The sequence below is a fragment of the Condylura cristata genome, unplaced genomic scaffold, assembly GCF_000260355.1.
Source record: "Condylura cristata isolate star-nosed mole 26May11 unplaced genomic scaffold, ConCri1.0 scaffold00025, whole genome shotgun sequence".
Lineage (NCBI taxonomy): Eukaryota > Metazoa > Chordata > Mammalia > Eulipotyphla > Talpidae > Condylura > Condylura cristata.
In genome coordinates this window covers 10,970,610-10,988,760 of record NW_004567126.1, presented here as the reverse complement: position 1 = coordinate 10,988,760, position 18,151 = coordinate 10,970,610, and the positions used below count along the sequence as shown (strand labels likewise).

Sequence of the window (18,151 nt, the reverse complement as noted above, 5' to 3'; positions counted from 1 at the left end):
GGAAACCCGCGGGGATTACAATCGAGATGGAAAAAAAAAATGTGCAAAATGATGTAAAAATAAACTTTTGTAATAATTAAAAAAAAAGGGATTAAAAAAAGATACATCCTTTGCTGCTTATATTCAGCTAATGCACATATATGAAATAATCTGCATCTATTTGTTGTATGTTATATGTAAGGACACGCTGAATGTTGAAAAGTATGTTTTGGAGACAAGCACAGGACGAGATTTTAATTAATGGGAAATGTCCAGAACAAATCCCCGGAAGTAGAGATAAGCAGATCTGACAGCTGCACATGCTTTGTGGCAGGTTTTCTCTTCTACTACCATGTTCACCACCGACCACCACTGGACCAGCACATCCACTCGCTCCTGCTGTATGCGGTGTTCGCTGGGGCTGTCAGCAGCCTCATAGAGATATTCCTTCGGGACAATGTTGTGCTGGAACTTTTCCGAACCAGTCTCGTTATTCTGCAGGGTACCTGGTTCTGGCAGGTAATTAATTATTCAAAAGTAATGCTCCTCACCAGTGGAAAGGAGCCCCACTGAGCGTGAGTCCTGAAGACGCAGCACTGACATACCATAGGACATAGTGTAGGGCTGGTGTGTTCATGCCGCCTGCCCTTCTGCTACCAACTGACCTCAGAGGTTCTACTATTCCCATTCTGCTGATGCATTAACAGGCACCATCTGGGGGGCATATACAGTAAGTAGATGATTTCTTTGCACTCCCCAGAGGAGCTACTGACACCATGTTCAGGCCCCACTTGCTAAACACTATAAACTTGAAATGCGAGCCCTAAAATTGTTTTAAATAACCCTATTCTCCAGAATTAGAACAATTTCCTGTGCAAAAATGTCATTTTAAATGCAAAGGAGATGGGGTACAAGGGAGGAAATGGGGGATATACTGACACCTAAGCAGCCCAAGAGGGGGCCAGGCTGTGTCTCAGGACTGACAAGTGACAAGGCCCACTTCTCTCTATAACCCACCAGATTGGATTTGTGCTGTTCCCACCTTTTGGGTCAGCTGAATGGGACCAGAATGACAATGGTAACATCATGTTCATCACCATGTGCTTCTGCTGGCATTACTTGGCCTCCATCTGCATCATGGCCACCAACTACTTTCTGGTTTACTGGTATGTATGACAGAAGCTGACTTTTGGCAAGATTTTCCCTCCCAACCCCAAGAATTCACTATAGTGCATGATTTTTATTTCCACTTCTCATAACTAAGCAATGCGAGCTCCCACTACTTAACAGGTGCCCGACTGTAGCCTTGTTCTATGCAAGGTATTCTACACCTGCAAATGAGGGTGATGAAGCTCTGAGAAGCTCAAAGACCTGAGTGGTCACACAAACCTAATGGAGTCAGATTTCAAATCAGCTGACAGACTTAAGCCCATGGTGTGATTAGGAGGAAACCCGAAATAGGCCACTGGCACTGCACTGCAGTCCCTGTCATCACCAGTTCATTCTGAGCCCATAACCTTCTTCTGGGATCCATTCTGCCTATTTTCCAGCTATGTGACAGGTAAGACACCACAGCAGCAAGTAGCAGGTGTGGCCTAATGTGATTGTCAGAGGACATCATAATCGCTAACAATTCCTAAGCACTGGGTCCCAGGCACTGTGGGAAACAGTGGAGTGTATTACCCCATTTAATCCTTATCGCTTTATAAAGTGTGTACGCTAATATTTTACAGACCACGGCATGGAAAGACTGAGTAACTTGACCAAGGTCACCGAACAAATAAATGGTGCAGCCCCAGTCTTTAGCCAATGTGAGAATGACCTTTCGTGCATGGTATTAATAGCTGTTATCAAGCCACCCCTTTTTTTCAGTTCCTGATTTCTCTATCCAAAGCAGATACACTTCACTCAGAGTGTAAAACAAACAAAAGGGGACCCAAGATCAGTTGTTTTTAATTCCAATGCCAGGTCAGTGAAATAAGAAGCTAGGAGGCAGAGACCTAAGTTTAGTTTCAATTACAACATTACCCATTAAATATTACCAGTAACTTTAGTAATGGGTATTGTCAGATACCGAGACAAGAACTTTGGGTAGGTACAGTATTTGATTTGTAGACAGTATTTGATATGACCATAAATAAAATGCCTCAAGAACCAGGGCCCTCCCTAGTGGCACAATGGGTTAAAGCACAGCACTATGAAGCTATCGCAGCCACAATAGCCACAATAGCATGAGTTCAATCCCCAGCCAGGGAGGTGACCCACATGACAAGGCAGACCTCTCCTGTCTGGCCTGCTGCTCCCATCAGCAGTGCACTTTGTCAATCTGCCTGTTCTAATCCCCACTCTGTCTCTAGTGAATCCATCCCCGGGAACTTCTGGCCTGTGTCCCAGCCATGTATGCATAAGTAAATAAATCTTAAAAAAAAAAAATGCCTCAAGAAGGAACAAATGCTGACACATTTTTGGGTGAGGGGTTAGGGAAACCTGAAGGTTTAGTTAATTTGCTTATTGTTTCTCTATGCCAGCTATATGACTCGGCTAAAGAGACAGAGAGGAGAAATCATTGGGATTCAGAAGCTGAAGTCAAAACACACTTACCAGACAGCCCTCCTGAATGGCTCAGATGAGGAGTGAGGCGTCAGCAGCCATCCACAGAACTGGGCCTGTCCCTCTTCGCAATGACCAGAGGAGCAGTGTCTCTCCACATGAATGCTGTGGGTGGATGCTCTGTATCGGAGTCTTCTCACTTAATTAATGGGTCTGTATTGGGTGGTATCCATAAAGAAAAATGAAGGAAGCCTTGTGTTTTGGTGTGAAGAGAAACCAAAGACCCTGAAAGTTTGAGAACAGTAAGTGGCCTAATGATGAATCTAAGACACGGATCCCGAAGAACTTACTGCTTTTGATAATCCTTTCTTTTTTTTTCTTAAAAAGCAGATATCTTCTTATCAGAAAGTGAATGACAGTGCCTTTATTTTAGAGATACATTCCAACATGTATTTTTTTCTTTTTAAAAGACAATTCACAAGCTTTGGTATTTTAAATACTGTTCAACATCTTCTGGCCAGTAAAGTAGCAAGGGACTGGGAGTGTACTGGGCTGGGTGGGAGGGTTTGAAACAGCTTCCACTTTACCTTGAGTCTGCTGTCTGGCTAACCTTGCCATTCCAGAGTAATGCAATACCACTGCTGCTAAGCTCTTGACCACTCTTTAGCAATGAGGTAGAGAGAACAAAGTCAGGTTATGGCAGGCTTTGAATTTATATATAGTTGAGAGCAAAGGATAAGAATCCTGCAGAGATCGTGAATCCTGAACAGGAAGTCTTGATATGCTACTCTTGGCACTGGATTTTCCTTTAACTGCAACAAACACTTATTAAACGTCTACTTTGCACCAGTACTGAAGTGGTTGTAAAGATTACTGAAATAGAAGGTCAGCAAGGAATTCAGTTAATGGGAAATGCAAGCAGTGACAGATAATTACCATGAGACAAACGGGAAGGAGAAATGTGTGTCTGCCTCTAGTGTGTGTACATTCCAGACCTAGAAGAGTATGCACAAGGCAATAAACCATGGGAGAACCTGGAGAATTAAAAGTATTAGGTTCTGAAGTTGATAGAAGTGGGTTAGGACAAAACTGAAAAGGTCTTAGAACCCAACAGTACTGTTCAATTGTATAGCATTTTCATTCTGAATCTCATCTGATTCTCAGTCACTGTAATGATTACATTAGGGTTTTCAGAAAAGATGATTAGCCTAAAGTCACACCACTACCAAGCTGTAAAAGCAGTGGGACTCAAAAGCCAGCTTATATTTTGCTACTCTGCACAAGTCTGGTACAGATACTTCCATAAAGCACTGCATACTCTTTTGAAGAAACATTGTACTTCAGTGAAAGGTAACCTTCTGTGGTTAGCCAGTATTTCAGAGCTGAAGTCACAATTTAGGGATTAAGAATGAACTACTTAAAAACACCAATTATGAGAAGAGAATCTGTGGGTCCCCTTCGAGGAACCACTTTGGTTTGCCTGCTAAGTACAAACCCAAACACTCATTCAACAAATATGGAGAATTGCAATTAATGTAAAACTCACTCTTTACTTAGGAACTGGGTATAGGAAGAAGGAATCTATTTCCACTTTTACTTTCACAGCAAAGATCTCCACAGCAAAGATCTTTCATGGCAAAGATTTAGGGGTGTGGGCACGAGTAATACCTTAAGAAAATGTGTTTTCTCCAGTGAGGGGTTGATATGTGATGATCAGCTAGAAAAATATTAATATCTTGATTTGGTTACCTTCACAGAAGTGATCGACCCTGGCATAAACATAAATGTGGCATCAAAGTACAACTCATCATAATGCTATTCATCACCCAATCCAGTATTAGACACATGTTCTGAATATTTTACCAAACTCTGTAAACAATATTCAGAGGATCAATGGCTGCCACAAATTCTTCTGGAATTGTTCCCCCCAAATACCTCTATAGCTACAACAGCTCTCCTAAGACTTCTGAAGTCTGTACTCAGAACCCAAACTTGGCACCAATGTTGGTGACATCTCTTTACAACTCTAGTTGGGGGGGTTTCTATAGTACCCCACCCACCGGTGGGCAGTACCAAACCAAACTAGCAAGGAGCCAATCCCACACTGGTATCCTGAAAACACGGCTGTTCTCCTAGGATGGAGATATCTTAAAGGAGCTGGGCACAGTAATCAAAGTATGGGATGGGTTGAATGCTTTTAGAAATCATTTTGAGTAAATTCACAACAGCTTTGTTTAGTCAACAGTAAATACCTGGGACAGGGTCCCTCAAATTTGTACGTTTTTCTCATTTAGTAACTGGCACGTGGACTTTTCATGTAAAATATAACTGCAGAAATTATATGCAAATAATTGGAGAATGAAACAAAGATGAACTCTCCTTTAGTAAGAACATTTTCTTCCTTCCCTACAGTCCCTACCTCTTACCATCACCAATGTTAGTTCTGTGCCAGTCCTCTCCCCACTAAAATCTCAGTCTCAATCAATTCCCCTGTGTTCTTTGCAGTCCAGGCTGACGACTGGATTGTCCTCCCATCTCACCATCTGAGACAGCCATCCTCCCCTCAGGAAGGCAGCAGAAACAGCACTTTAGAATCAGGAAGTCTGCATTTACATCTTGGTTCTCTCGTCACTTCAATTCAGACTTGCATTTTCTCAGTAAAAACAGGGGTCATGCATATTTTACAGACCTGCTACTGAACAAGATGTCTAAACCCACCATGTAACTGGCAAGTCACTCTAGCCTGTTCCTCTCAAGCTTACCGAATCACCTAACTCCACCCACTAACCCATCTAAAACTAGGCCATTTCAATCCTCTGTCCTCTGACTCCCACTTCCTCACCCAGGCCCCATAAAAAAGCATCACTAAATTTCTACACAATAAACACACCTTTCTAATAACCTGGATACTTTCAAGACAGGTAAGCCGTGTCACCATTAAACCCCTGCTCCATATGAGAGGCATATATTGTCAAACAGCACTTATTGCATCTTAAAATAATTGTTTTGAGCTATGTCTATAGCTTGGTGGGGGCTGAGAAGGATGCAACAGGTAAGTTTAAATGGCTTGGAATCTGGGCCTGTAGTTGTGGCGGACACCCCCAATTCTCTTCTCATCATGTGCACTATAAAGCAAAGTTTAAGTAAAACTTAAAAAAAAAACTTAAAAAAAGACGCACCTAAGAAATGTTTTAGGCCAGGGGGTGGGGGTGGGGTGTGCCATGGTAATTACTTAATTCCACCTAATTGAGAGCAAGTATACAACATAAACAAATGGAAGTGGATTGTGTTCCAATAAACTTTATTTACAAAAACAAGTAGTCAGCCCAAGGGCTGTGATTTGCTGAGTCTTGCTCTTGAGCAAGGTGGAACATACTATCTCTGAACTGCAATAAAGTTTGCACTGCAAAAGCAGCACGTGGCAAGCATTCGCCTACACTGTCCACTGGCTCTGAACCTGCTCGTGAACTGGCTTGATGAGGACGCCAGGGCAGGTAAAGAGCAGATCCACAGCCATGATCCTGATAACCGATCTTTAGGAGGTAGTGCCAAACTAATCTGTTTCAGGAAACCCAATCTAGCTCGCTTCCTATGTTTCTCATCTTAAGAGTATCCTCATTAGCATGTCGTTCCAAGTCAGCCAGCAGCTGCTTAGCAATCGTGCTATTCCCTCACCCTGGTCAAAAGACCAGCTGGGGTTAGGGAAGACGCAGGAGACAGGACTGTAGTCCAGGTTTCTATATTTGATAAAGATATACAACAGGTTTTTTAAAAAAATAAGTTACATAAAAATCTCCGGAAACAAAACTCCTATCCAGACCACTAGTCCCGGAGAAGACCGGGAGCTAAAGAGTACAGTCCACATACAGAATGAGGCTCAACAACACACACTCTGCAACTTTAAGCCTTCCCTTGGGGTCGTGCTCACAGGAGAGAACTCTGGCTTGTGGGACTCGACTGTGACCTCACGCAATCCTAACAGAGAAACTTCTCCTGGATCAGTACAGAAGTGACCTTGGAACCCTGGAGTGAACCTTGCTCAGCATACTCCACTGTGGAGTGTGGAAGCAGAATCCAAGTCACTGCTGCTATCATCCCATGACTGTCTTCTGTAAACAGACAAACTTAGGGGAATAAAGCAACACCCCTGCTCCCCTCTGTTCAGCCAGAAGGGCAGACCCAGTCTGGGCTTTTATGGAAGCCATCTTTCTCCTTCAGAGTCACTGCTGTTCTGGTGCCTGTTTAGGAGATGGAGCTGTAGTCACAACAACGGTGGAAACGGCTTTGGAGGAACCAGAAGCTGTTCCCTGTTGAAGGTGAGATGCGGGGACAGTCTGGATGCGCACCTGTTTGAAATATTAGAATGTGGGTTACTGGATTGCAAACAGGCTAATCACTGGAGAACAAAGAGCAAAGAGAGAGTAGCCTGGTGTGGCAAATAGTTTACCTTAGACCTTACCTGTGTGGCCTGACCTTGCTGCTGAAGCTGCTGCAACTGCTGGGCAGTAAGGAAACTAACAGGTTTATTGCCAGCAATGAGTTTAGTACCTGCTGGCATGGTGGTGAGGATGATATTACGGCCCAACCCACTGAGGCTGCGGAGGGAAAGCAGGAAGAAAGCACACGATAAGACAGATTATCATCTCTGGTCTAGGACTAGGCAAACTAATCTTAGTTTTTACTGGTGCCCAGTAAAAACTCTAGTCTTCTGAGCTAAATGAAAACCAGCTGGATAAGACTACCTTTCTTTCAGCTTCTGTGCTTCCCAAGACAAAAGAGTGAGTCCCAAAGCTCCCAGTGCTGTGCATAAAATGGTTCTGATTTTCTTACCTTAATCAGCAAGATGGACAAGGAGCTGCGTGCTCCTGATGATAAACCCTCTCCCAAAACAAGTGCTGTGAGAGCATCAGACTGAGGCCATCACGCCCCTTCATCCCTCTTTAAGCCAAGGACAAAGGAAGTGGAGGCTCCCAAGTAAGCCCTCATCCTCTGAACTATCACACCAGAGGACTCCAATTTCAAAGTGGGGCCTTCCCTAACACCCACATTGGAAACCACCATCAGAGACATGTCACCACCCTATCCCAGCACTGCCTTGATTTTTCTCCAAAGTATGCAAGACCACCCCATGCTGCGTTTTATGGTTGTTTTTCTCCCCACTCAACAGTGTAATCTTAAAGACAGCTTAGATGTTTGTTGATTTTAATCACTGCGGTCTCCCTAGCACCCTAACAAGTTTGAACACTAAACTATGACTGATGAGCACAACACAGAAGAACAATCAAGGCAGAAGCCCACAAAATCCAGCTGCCTTTCCACTGGGACGGACCCATGCTGAAGCCTGCCCACCCCTTACTACAGCAGCACTTACTTGGCTCCCAGGTTGCCTTTGATGATGGGGGCCGTGACCACACTTTTGCCCTTCATAGGCTGGCTAATCACAGACAGCGGGACTGTGATCCGTGTAGGCAGCTTCCCCTAAAGAGAAAACACAACTAGGTTCATGGGAAAGAGACAAGGAAAGCCACCAGGGTGATCTACACGGTACCAAGAGTGAGCAGACACCCCATGCTTTCACTCCCTGTCCTGTGTGTCCCAACTGCTGCAGTGTGGGCAGAAAGCCATCATGAGACTGTCCACAGGCTGCAGCTAAGTACTCATGTACTTCATTTAGGTATTGCATCATCTACCATCACCCTCTTTCATGCTACCTAAAGTAGCAGCAACTACGTACAACTGCTCTCATCAGGATTAAAGGGGTGCCTAAATCAAAGGAACACGCGTGTTCACTTAAGCACTTGAGAGTCTGAGGGCCTTACTCATCTGTGTACCCCCCAGAGCTTGGCAAAGAGTAACTGAAGTAAACATGGAGAAGGGCAAAGTTGAGAACTACAGCTTCACTGGAAGGCAGGCTCAATGGGGGAGGGCACAGTGTGACAGGCTAGATTACGAACAGGTCACATTTCCCATGTGCTATGTTTTTCTGAGCAATAACAGAGGTTAGTTCGGAAACACTAATAAACTCAACCAAGTAATAAGCTCAGCTATAAAGTTAGTAAGGCCTAAGAACAAAAAAGAAACTGAAAATGCCTAGAGCCTTTGGGACGTCATGGAGGCTGAGACAAGGTCACTGAGTCGACTCTGAGTTTGCCTGTTTTTTTAACCCTTGGTTGGTAGTAAAATTTATATATAGTAAAATCATGTATAAATTTGATCTCCAAAATGATTCAAGAAGGGCAGCTGACAGGACATTATAGCACTGCAACTGCCTATAGGCAAGCCAGTCCTGGCGTAGTAAGGCACTCAGTTACAAAACCTGATCCTCAGGTCCCCACACCAGCTCCAGGTTATTCATAATTTGTAGCCCACTAGAAAGCACTAAGGATGTCAAGAAGCAACAGAACACAAGGTGGGGCCTCCAGATACATTTATTTGTGATTTTATTAAGAATGTCTTTATTGCTTGAAAAATTTCAGACCATCAGTACACCAATTGGAATTATTCCTCCAGGAAGTACCCTATCTGACTAGACAGGGGCAAGAAAAACATCATTCAATATTTCCTGCCTCGCCAAATGTTCTCCAGTTATATGATCAGTAACTAAATTAACTACAACAGGGTGGATGCCACTGGATACCACCTCTCTGTGTAAGGAGGTTCAAGAGAGATGAAAGTGGATCAAGTCAGTGCTATTTCCTTGCTTCCTTATTTCAACTGCTGTGATATAAGAAGCTTGGTAAGATTCCTTGTAAATCACTGTATTTTAGGGTTCATTGATTAGTTTTACTCCATCACTCTGGCTTTTATCTGAATTATGAGGTTCTACTATACAACTTGCTTAGGAAAGTAGAACTCTGTTTTATACTTTCATTGTATACCCCATAATACAGAACAGTGTTCCTTATCTAGAAGCTAAAGAATAAATACACATGCACCCAGAAACACACCTATGTTGATGTGGGAAACTGGTTTCTGATGAATGTATTTCCAGTTAGCTGGGAGGACTATACTAGTCAATATTACTAGAATAATAGTAAAATTATGACATGAGATCGCTAACACATGGCATTCACAAAAATATATTTCAGATAGGTTATCTAGTATACTTTCCTTAAAAGTGAAAATATTTTAAGAAAATAAAGGCTAATACTTCTATAATTCTGGTGTGAGAAAGGCACAAAACACAACAACTAGGACCATCAGACAATGTTGACTGATCTAATCAGACAAAATAGCTGCAGAGCAAAAAGATTTTCCAGACAAAGGATTAAAAAGAGAGAGGATGGAAGAAAACCTTTTCCACACAAAGAATTAACAACCAGGAAACAAAAATAATCACCTCAAACAATGAAAAAACAAATACCCAAGAAGGAAAAAAGGCAAGATTTGTTCAGTGCTGGAGCACATGCCAATTCCCATAGGAATGGGTGTGAAGTCTCTATCAGGAAAGTGAAAGCAAAAAAGTAAACAAGGACGTAATGGCCACACAGGTTAGGTATAGAACAGGAGACTGGAAGATGGAGTGAGGGTTGGTATGGCCTTCTGGTAGCACAGAGTATCAAAACTTTCAATCTGACCACCTCCATGACCACTGCTCCACAACAGTGACATGTTCAGAGTAACTCGCAGGAACATTTACCAGAGCCCTGGTTTTAACAGTGGAAATACATTCTTTCATAGAAGAATGGTTCAAGCGCAGCCCCTCTATGGACTACCATGCTATGGTTAAAAAGAATGCAATTCATATCTGTGTAGGATCTATAATAATCCACAAGACATATTTTTAAATAAATTTAAAACCAAATCACAGACTACATAAGGCTCTCTCACAAGGATTTTCTGTGTGAAAATGTTCAAGAAAAGGACTAAAGAATGCCAGAATACTAACAGTACTAGTTTTCATTAAGTAAAAACTAAAAGGTGGTAACGGAAGTTTTATATTTTACTTAATACACCTCTGTGCTGTTTTAATAGTTTATAAGAATGTACATGTATATTACATTTTCATAAATTTGTTTCAAAGTCTATTAGTAAAATAAGCCTGCATGAACTGAAAGAGATGAGACAGAAAGGGCTTCTGATTAATTTCCATTACTATAAAGAAATTTCCTAAGCAGGAAAATGAGTTAGGGGTAACTAATTTTACTCACAGCCTGGGATGTGGAAACAACTGTGGTGCTGACCGGGACCTGTCGCACAGTGGGGGCTCCTGTTCCGATGCTGATGGGGGTGCTTGCAGCCCCAGAAGCCACAGCCACAGTCTTGGACACAGCAGCATTCATGCTGGGCAAGGACACTGCTGACGTATGGACAGTTCCAGACCCACTGGCTACGGAGGACCCCTGCTTGGCATGGGTTGCAACTGTGATGGTCTGGCCTGCTTTGGGAGGCATCACTCCCAGGCCCTGAACGATGCGGATGGTGGCAGCTGGTTTTGCTTCTGAGGAGACCACTGTGTTTTTCCCCTTCTGGTCTGCCACACTCACACCAAGTGCTGGCATCAAGCGAAATGCTGAACTTGAGGTTTCTGTTGGCTTGAGGTCAGGAGTCACTTTGACCACGGTGGTGCCTGTCGGAGTGGATGAAGGGGCACTGGCTGGACTGGCCTTGGCAGGGCTGTCACCTGCGTGGACTGGATTGGAAGTGACGTGTAAGGTAGCAGAGATGCCTTTGCCTGCAGTGCCACTTCCTGTCCCAAAGAGGTCCTGTGTCAGTTTGACTGTGGTAACCTGGGATTTAGCCAAGGTAGCCATCATGTCCGGAGTGATTCGCAGAACTGTCTGGCCTTTAGCATCTGTGGTGATGGAAGAGGGTGGCAGACGCAATACATCCTTACCCTGGATACGGAAGTTAGTGGCTGTGAGGGGAATGCTGTTGCCTGCCTGGGGCTTCACGCCCAGCTGCCCAGTGATTGCCACCTGGATGGGGAAGAAACAGCACTGACACGAGGATTCACACCACCAAGTGGGTTACTCAGTGTAAGTAAGCAAACCTCCACTTCAAGTGTAGGTACACTTCACGGGCTAACTTTTCATCTTGAGTGGTAAGTGGTAAGCAACAAAAGTAGGTAGTAGTGTAACAAGCCCAGATACTCATCACCCAGTTTCAAAAAGTAATACGTTGTTGTGGCCCTCCCTGGTGGCGCAGCGGGTTAAAGCACAGCACTGAGAATCTAAGGCCGCTTCCGCATGAGTTCGATTCCCGCCTGCCCCGGAGGTGACCACATGGTGTGGCAGACCTCTCCTGACCCACCCACTGCTCCCCTCAGCAGTGTACTTCGTCGATCTGCCTGTTCTGCTCCCCACTCTGTCCCTGGTGAATCCTTTCACCCTCCACATCTCTGGCCTGTACCCCAGTTCTGTATGCACGAATAAATAAATCTTTAAAAAAAAAAAAAAGTAATACGTTGTCAATTTTTTTTTTTTTAAGATTTATGTATTTATGCATACAAGAACTGGGGTGTATACCAGAAGGGCAGAGGGTGAGAGGATTCACCAGAGACACTATAGAAAGCAGAACAGGCAGATGGACTGAAACACAATGCTGACGAGAGCAGCGGGCAAGACAGGATAGGTCTACTGTACACTGTGGGTCAGCTTCCTGGCTGGAGATTGAACTCATGCTGCAGTGGCTGCCGGTAGGTTGATAGTGCTGAGACTTAACCCCTATTCAACCAAGAATGCCCTATGTTGTCAATCTTACTATATCTTATATCTATTTAGCCTCCCTTTTATTGAGACGTTGAAATGTTTTAAAGTAAACCAAGATATATCATTTTGCTAATCAATACTTTTGCATACACTTCTAACCTCTCAGAATACGGTAAGTGAAAAACTCACCCATTATTATTACCTAACGGCACATATTCACATTTCCCTGACACAGTATGGCATGGTTGGGCTCTGGAGCCAGACTGCCCAGGTTCATATACCAACCTCTACCAAAGGCCAATCCCCTGCACGTGACAGATGTGACTCTTTCAGCCTGCTCAGGGACTTCCTGTCACATGAGTGATTTTTCTCTCTACTGTGCCATAGCCATCAGATTGCAATTAAGCTATTAACATTTCCCATCTTAAAAGACAACAAATCCTTGCTTTACTCCATTAACCCCACATTTCGCCTCCAGCCTCAGTTCTTTATGCTCTTCAAAAGCAAAACTGCTGTAAAAGTTACCTATACTTACTGACTCAACTTCCTCACCTTACAATCTCCTTTGAGCCCATTCCTAAAAATCCACCATTCCACTGCATGCAATCAAATTCACTGTCTATTTTCAGTGAATGGTCAATTCTTAGGCCTCACCTCACACTTCCAGAGAAAGGTGCTGATTATATGAGGACACATTTCTTTCTGGGCTGTCTTCCAGAGTGCCTATTTCAGTGTTTGTACTCTCAGGCAATGAGAGCACCATCTACCCAGTCACCCAAGCCAAACTCATGGGGTCATTCTTGACTCCCTTCTCTCTGACCAAAACAATCAAACCATCACAAAACCACACTGGTTCTACCTGTAACCATCCAGCCCCACCCTACCCCCACTCCCCCCTCCACACACACTGTCCAATGACTACTCATACAAGCCAGCACTGATGAACTTTTACCTGCACTGATGCGACTACCTCTGACCACCTACCACTTACCCAAGAAGTCCATTCCACTCAGCAGCCAGGGGATACTTAATGTAAATCAGATCACATCACTCTTTCAATGGTTTCTTATCACATTCAAATTAAAATCAAAGCTCCAGATGATTTAAGCCCTGCCAACCTCTCCCACCCTCACTTTCTAGCACTTTTATAATCACTCACTAAGCTTTAGACACAATGACTTTCCTGTTATTCATCAAACATATTTGTGACAATTGCATTTTCGCTTGCTATTCCTATGCCTGGAATATTTTTATCTCCAGACATTGTAAGGCACACACTCTAACCTCATTCATCTCTCTTGCAAATTTCATCTCCTCTTATGAACTTTCTCTGATCATCCTATCTTAAAGAGTGCACGCTCCCCCTCCCTCTGCTTATAGACTTTTTTCATTGCCATTATTATATCTAAATCTGAATACTCTCTGAATACTATTTGCCCCCTAGGTCTATGAGAACATGCACTTGACTTGATCCATGTCAATATGACACTGTATCGCCGATACTTGGAGCAGAGCCTACAACACAAAAAGCAAGACATACTTGTCCAATACAAGAAAACATTCATTTATCAGTATGTTGTTCCATTTCTTCATCTGTAAAATGGGGATAAAAAAAAATGCCTATTCCACAGTGTTGAGGATTATCTAATATCTATGAAATGTTGAGCCACAGTCCAGACAAAATAAGCATTATAGGCAGCATTATATAATCTAACAATGTTCTCAAGTTCAATGGTATCACTGCATATTCACAACCAAGAAAGTATATATATACCTTTACTTTTGCTAATGCAAGCTAAAACACCAATAATGCACATGGTTACTCAAAAGAATTTTAATTGAAGTCATGATACAGTCTACTCCAAATACAGGAACTCAGCTACTAAAAGCTAATTTACAGAGAAAGAAAACAAGAACTCTCTTCAGCACCTACGCAGCATGTACTACCTTTGGTGGGAAAAAATACTTGACATGCCCATCAACTATGGCTTAAATACCTGTCACAAGATCTCTAAGTGTTACTCTTGCTTTAGGACAAAGGACATATCCCCTGGGAGATTTTCACCTACCTGCTTGATAATGTTCTGTCCTGTGACATTCTGAATGACAGCAGCTGTGGAAGCACTAGGAGCAGAGCTCCCGGGTGAGCTCGTGGCTGGCTTGCTTGCGGGGCTAGCTGTGGCAGGAAGACTCGTCACCGTGAGGCCTGTCTGCCCGGGTCCAGGCCGCTGCACAGTGGCTGCTGCATTCTGAGCTTTGACTGGAACAGTAGCCATTACTGTCTAGTTCAGAGGGTAATGTGGAGAGCTTAATTAGACACTAAGATGTAGTTCAGCATACCCAGCAATCTCCAGCACAACCTACCGGAGGACTTCCTCTAAAATTACCTCCAGGCCCTCTCGGGTGGTGCAACAGGTGAGGATGCAGCATTGCAAGCTGGCTGCAGCTGCTTCAGTGCGAGTTCGATCCCAGGCCCCGGAGGTGATCCACATGGCGTGGCAGACCTCTCCTGAACCGCCCCCACTGCTCCCCTCAGCAGTGCACTTTGTCGATCTGCCTGTTCTACTCCCCACTCTGTCTCTGGTGAATCCTCTCACTACCCCAGCACCTCTGGCTTATACTCCAGTTCTATATGCATAAATAAATAAAATCTTAAAAAAAAAAAAGAAAAGGAAAAAAGAAAACTACCTCTAACCTAACAATGCTTACGGCTCACTATTCTCTAAAACGGACATTATGTTAGTCTTATATTTGTGAAGAATATCTGTATCTTCAGAATGCTTTCACATTTAATCTTCTATGTGATTAAATATATAGTATATCTGTTTTACAATAAGGAAAACTGAGACAGAAAACTGTTAATCACACTAGTTAGTGGCTTGAATAAGATTTAAAGGCACAATGGGAAAGTGTGAGTTCAGAATCACCGGCTGGATTTATGTGCCACTCGTATCAAGGATGAATAAACACTAAACTTTTTCAGCAGTTCTGGTTCCCAATGTGTATGATGTAACTTAAGAACGCTTATCCTGCTTTAACACTACATGAGCTGTTGTGATACACAACAGCAATAATCTAAGACTCCTCAGTCCTCCTCAGATTGCTTACTGAGCTCTTTAGACACCCCGCCCCTGTCCGCCCCTTCCCCCGCCTCTGGTACCTGGGGCATGACCTTGGTCTGTGCAGCAGTGGCGGGAACACGAATCTGCGGTCCTGCTGGCATTTGTGGCAGTGTCTGCGCAGGCCCCGCTGACTGCTGAGTAACAGCAGGAAGGCTAGGTTGGGCCACCACTCGCACCTGGGGTAGTCCCGTCGAGCCAGAGTGACTCACAACACGGGCAGCAGCCTGAGAATGTGGTGGCGTCTGGCTGGAAGCTGGGGAAAGCATTGTTCCAAGCTGTGGCATTGTTGGTGAAGACACTAAAAGAACACTATAAGGAAAAGTGAAAGGAAATAAGAAATAAACTTAGGATACGCATACAGAAGATTTTAAAGGAAGAAAGTTGGAGAAGAAATGGAAGCACTGACCCTGAGCTGGATTTTGCTGGTTCTGACATAGTGGTAGGGCCGCTTTTATTCACTGATGACACAGGTGGAGGAGAGAGAGGAGTGGCAGGCAGAGCTGGAGTGGTGGGGGTCACGGGTGTGACTGGGGTGGGTGGCATGCTGGAGTCACTGAGGCTCATCTGGCTCTGCTCAGATGGGCCACCGCTGAGGACCTTCATGGAATTCTCCTTGCTACTGGACTTCTGTAAGAAGAGGAGATATTCACTTGCAGGTTCAATGGCAGTCCTTGAAGGCAAGCATAGCACCTGCGATGACTGAGTTCAGTAAAGGCCTACTGCTGCCATCCCAAAACCACCAGGCCAGCGCTGCAGGAGGTCCCTTACCACCTTGGACGGGGGCTTGGGCTTTTGTTGAAGGGCTTTCCGGGCCTTGGCTGCAGCTGCTTGCGCTTGGTGTATCCGCTCTGTAAACAAGAGTGGAAGCTTTAACAACAAGGAGGGTGACGTAACAGGCAAGGTCTCACTGGTGAGCTCACCAGTGGGCTAAGTCCTGTCCTGCCTAAATACCAGTGATGAGAATGATGGAATTGGGACAGAAAGTCCGAAGCCTCCCCCAGTCTAGTCATGCAGCCCGCACAGAGGCCCCACACACCAAACTCTTCCTCGCTCCGGTCACGATGTAAATATATCCACAGCTTTCGGCCAATGTCGTATTTCACACATGGGTCCTTTTCATAATGTAGTCGATCCAGTGCACCACTCACTACTGTGTTCACCTAAGAACCAGAGCAAATAATGAACAAGTCAGACTCAGAGCCCAGAGAAAAATCAATGGGTGAAGTCACAGCTGATAAACAGATCAAATCTCAGCCTGGTGGTGGCCCTTCCAATAACTCACTATGTTATTCAGCAAAGTAAGAGACCCCCTCAGAGTCTTGAGAAATTAGTTACCTGAAAGGGAAGGCAAACTACAACCTTTAGTGATCATCATTATGTATTTCCTGAGATAACCTTTCCCATTCAGATTTCTAAAAAAAATTATGTTTCTGTATATTTCCTTGCAAGTTTTCTTATGTCCACCTGGAACACAACAAAAATAATGTCTTCTCTATCCTACCTGAGTGCTGGTGACATCCGGTGCTAGAAACTGGGAGTCCTTGAGTAGTTCACAGATCTCTGCCCGAGTACCTTCACCATTGGGCAGTCGAGCTGCAGCATCGCGAACTAATGAAATCAGAAGATGGAAAGGTAGTTCAAGAATCAAGCAGGGCTTCTAGTGATAAACACTGTCCCTCTATTCACTGGCGGGCCCAGCTTCCAGAGCTGCTTCTCTAGCTTACACTGGCATAGGAGGACACTGCCCCCAGGGGCTGGCAGCTGAGCCACCAGCATTTCCTATACATCCCACTTAGTTCATGACAACTGAGACTTCAGTGGAACTGAAGTAACTTGCATGCTAAACTAAAACTTACTATTCTGTTCAATTATGAGCAAAGTAACAAAACTATATTAACTGGCAGTGCTGTGTGTGCTCCTGTAGAGAAGTCAGGTTTTTCTGCACACAGAGCTGCTACAACTCAAAATACCATATCCATTCGTGTCTATTTGGAGCAGCTGACCTTCTATTAGATCCTGTCATTGAAACTAGTAACAAAAGCACATTTCTGTAATCTATGTTTGCTTTAATACTCTGATAACTTGCAAGACTTTTTTTTTTGGTAACTCTATGCATTTACAGGGACTATTCTGAGAAGGGGGCCACAGCTTTCACCAGGCTGCTGAGACTTCTAGCACCAAAAGAAGGTTAAAAACCTCATCTTTAAAGAAAGTAAATTCCTATGCTTACACTAGTCAGCTGGCCTGTGAACAAGTCCTGAACGAAGTTGAACATGAGCCCAGACATCAGGAAAGAAACTGTGATTCCTGGCATAAATCTTTGAATAAGATTCCCTCTTCATCCCTCAATCTCCAAAGCGTCCCCAGAGCTACACCTGCCGTTGAAGGGAAAAAGGGGTCCCTGAAAATAGAGGGCACATACCAAGAGACAGAATGGTGACATAGGCAGGCCGATCAGAGCGCAGCAGAGAGTGCTCCCGGGCCTTGTTGAGTGAGGTCTCCTTGTCAAACACACCCTTCACAGGTCCCACAACAGACTCAAAACCATGCATGCGAAAGGTGAATGCCTTATGGGGTTGGCTGTATCTGTAACGCTCCTACCAACGAAAAGGGAGAAGGCTTGTGAGTCAGAATAAGCGGAGCTCTCGCTAACATTCCCATATAACACAGATGCACCTGGAGAGATTAAAACCAAGGTAATAAATAGGCCATTCCATCAGAAATAGTGATCTAACCATAGTGGAAAGAGGTAATTCTCAAAGTCATTAGGAAAGGACAAAGAAGTAAGTACAAATTATGCTAACTGGAAGAAAAGACCATTAACAGTTCTCAATCCTTTGCCTCACACCA

General features: G+C 44.0%; 2 protein-coding genes across 4 annotated transcripts in view; one reads left to right on the top strand and one right to left on the bottom strand.

Moving 5' to 3' along the window:
* TMEM45B (transmembrane protein 45B) overlaps positions 1-2,627 on the top strand; it is a 25,003-nt gene extending 22,376 nt beyond the window's left edge. Inside the window, exons 4-6 of the mRNA XM_004689098.2 lie at positions 314-498; positions 1,000-1,145; positions 2,508-2,627. Coding sequence (XP_004689155.1) covers positions 314-498; positions 1,000-1,145; positions 2,508-2,616 — 440 coding nt within the window. The 3' untranslated portion in view covers positions 2,617-2,627. The remainder of the gene's footprint in view (positions 1-313; positions 499-999; positions 1,146-2,507) is intronic.
* A 4,097-nt stretch (positions 2,628-6,724) lies between these two features.
* The window catches only part of NFRKB (nuclear factor related to kappaB binding protein), a 30,988-nt gene continuing 19,561 nt past the window's right edge, over positions 6,725-18,151 (bottom strand). For 2 of the 3 annotated variants that reach the window (XM_004689097.2, XM_004689096.2), the window contains exons 16-26: positions 17,724-17,898; positions 16,803-16,909; positions 16,338-16,461; positions 16,070-16,149; positions 15,708-15,928; positions 15,340-15,610; positions 14,249-14,461; positions 10,680-11,447; positions 7,901-8,007; positions 6,989-7,124; positions 6,725-6,875 (exon numbers count right to left, since the gene is read on the bottom strand). In XM_004689097.2, coding sequence (XP_004689154.1) covers positions 6,750-6,875; positions 6,989-7,124; positions 7,901-8,007; positions 10,680-11,447; positions 14,249-14,461; positions 15,340-15,610; positions 15,708-15,928; positions 16,070-16,149; positions 16,338-16,461; positions 16,803-16,909; positions 17,724-17,898 — 2,328 coding nt within the window. In that variant the 3' untranslated portion in view covers positions 6,725-6,749. The remainder of the gene's footprint in view (positions 6,876-6,988; positions 7,125-7,900; positions 8,008-10,679; positions 11,448-14,248; positions 14,462-15,339; positions 15,611-15,707; positions 15,929-16,069; positions 16,150-16,337; positions 16,462-16,802; positions 16,910-17,723; positions 17,899-18,151) is intronic. The other variant, XM_012729809.1, reaches the window with a different exon arrangement.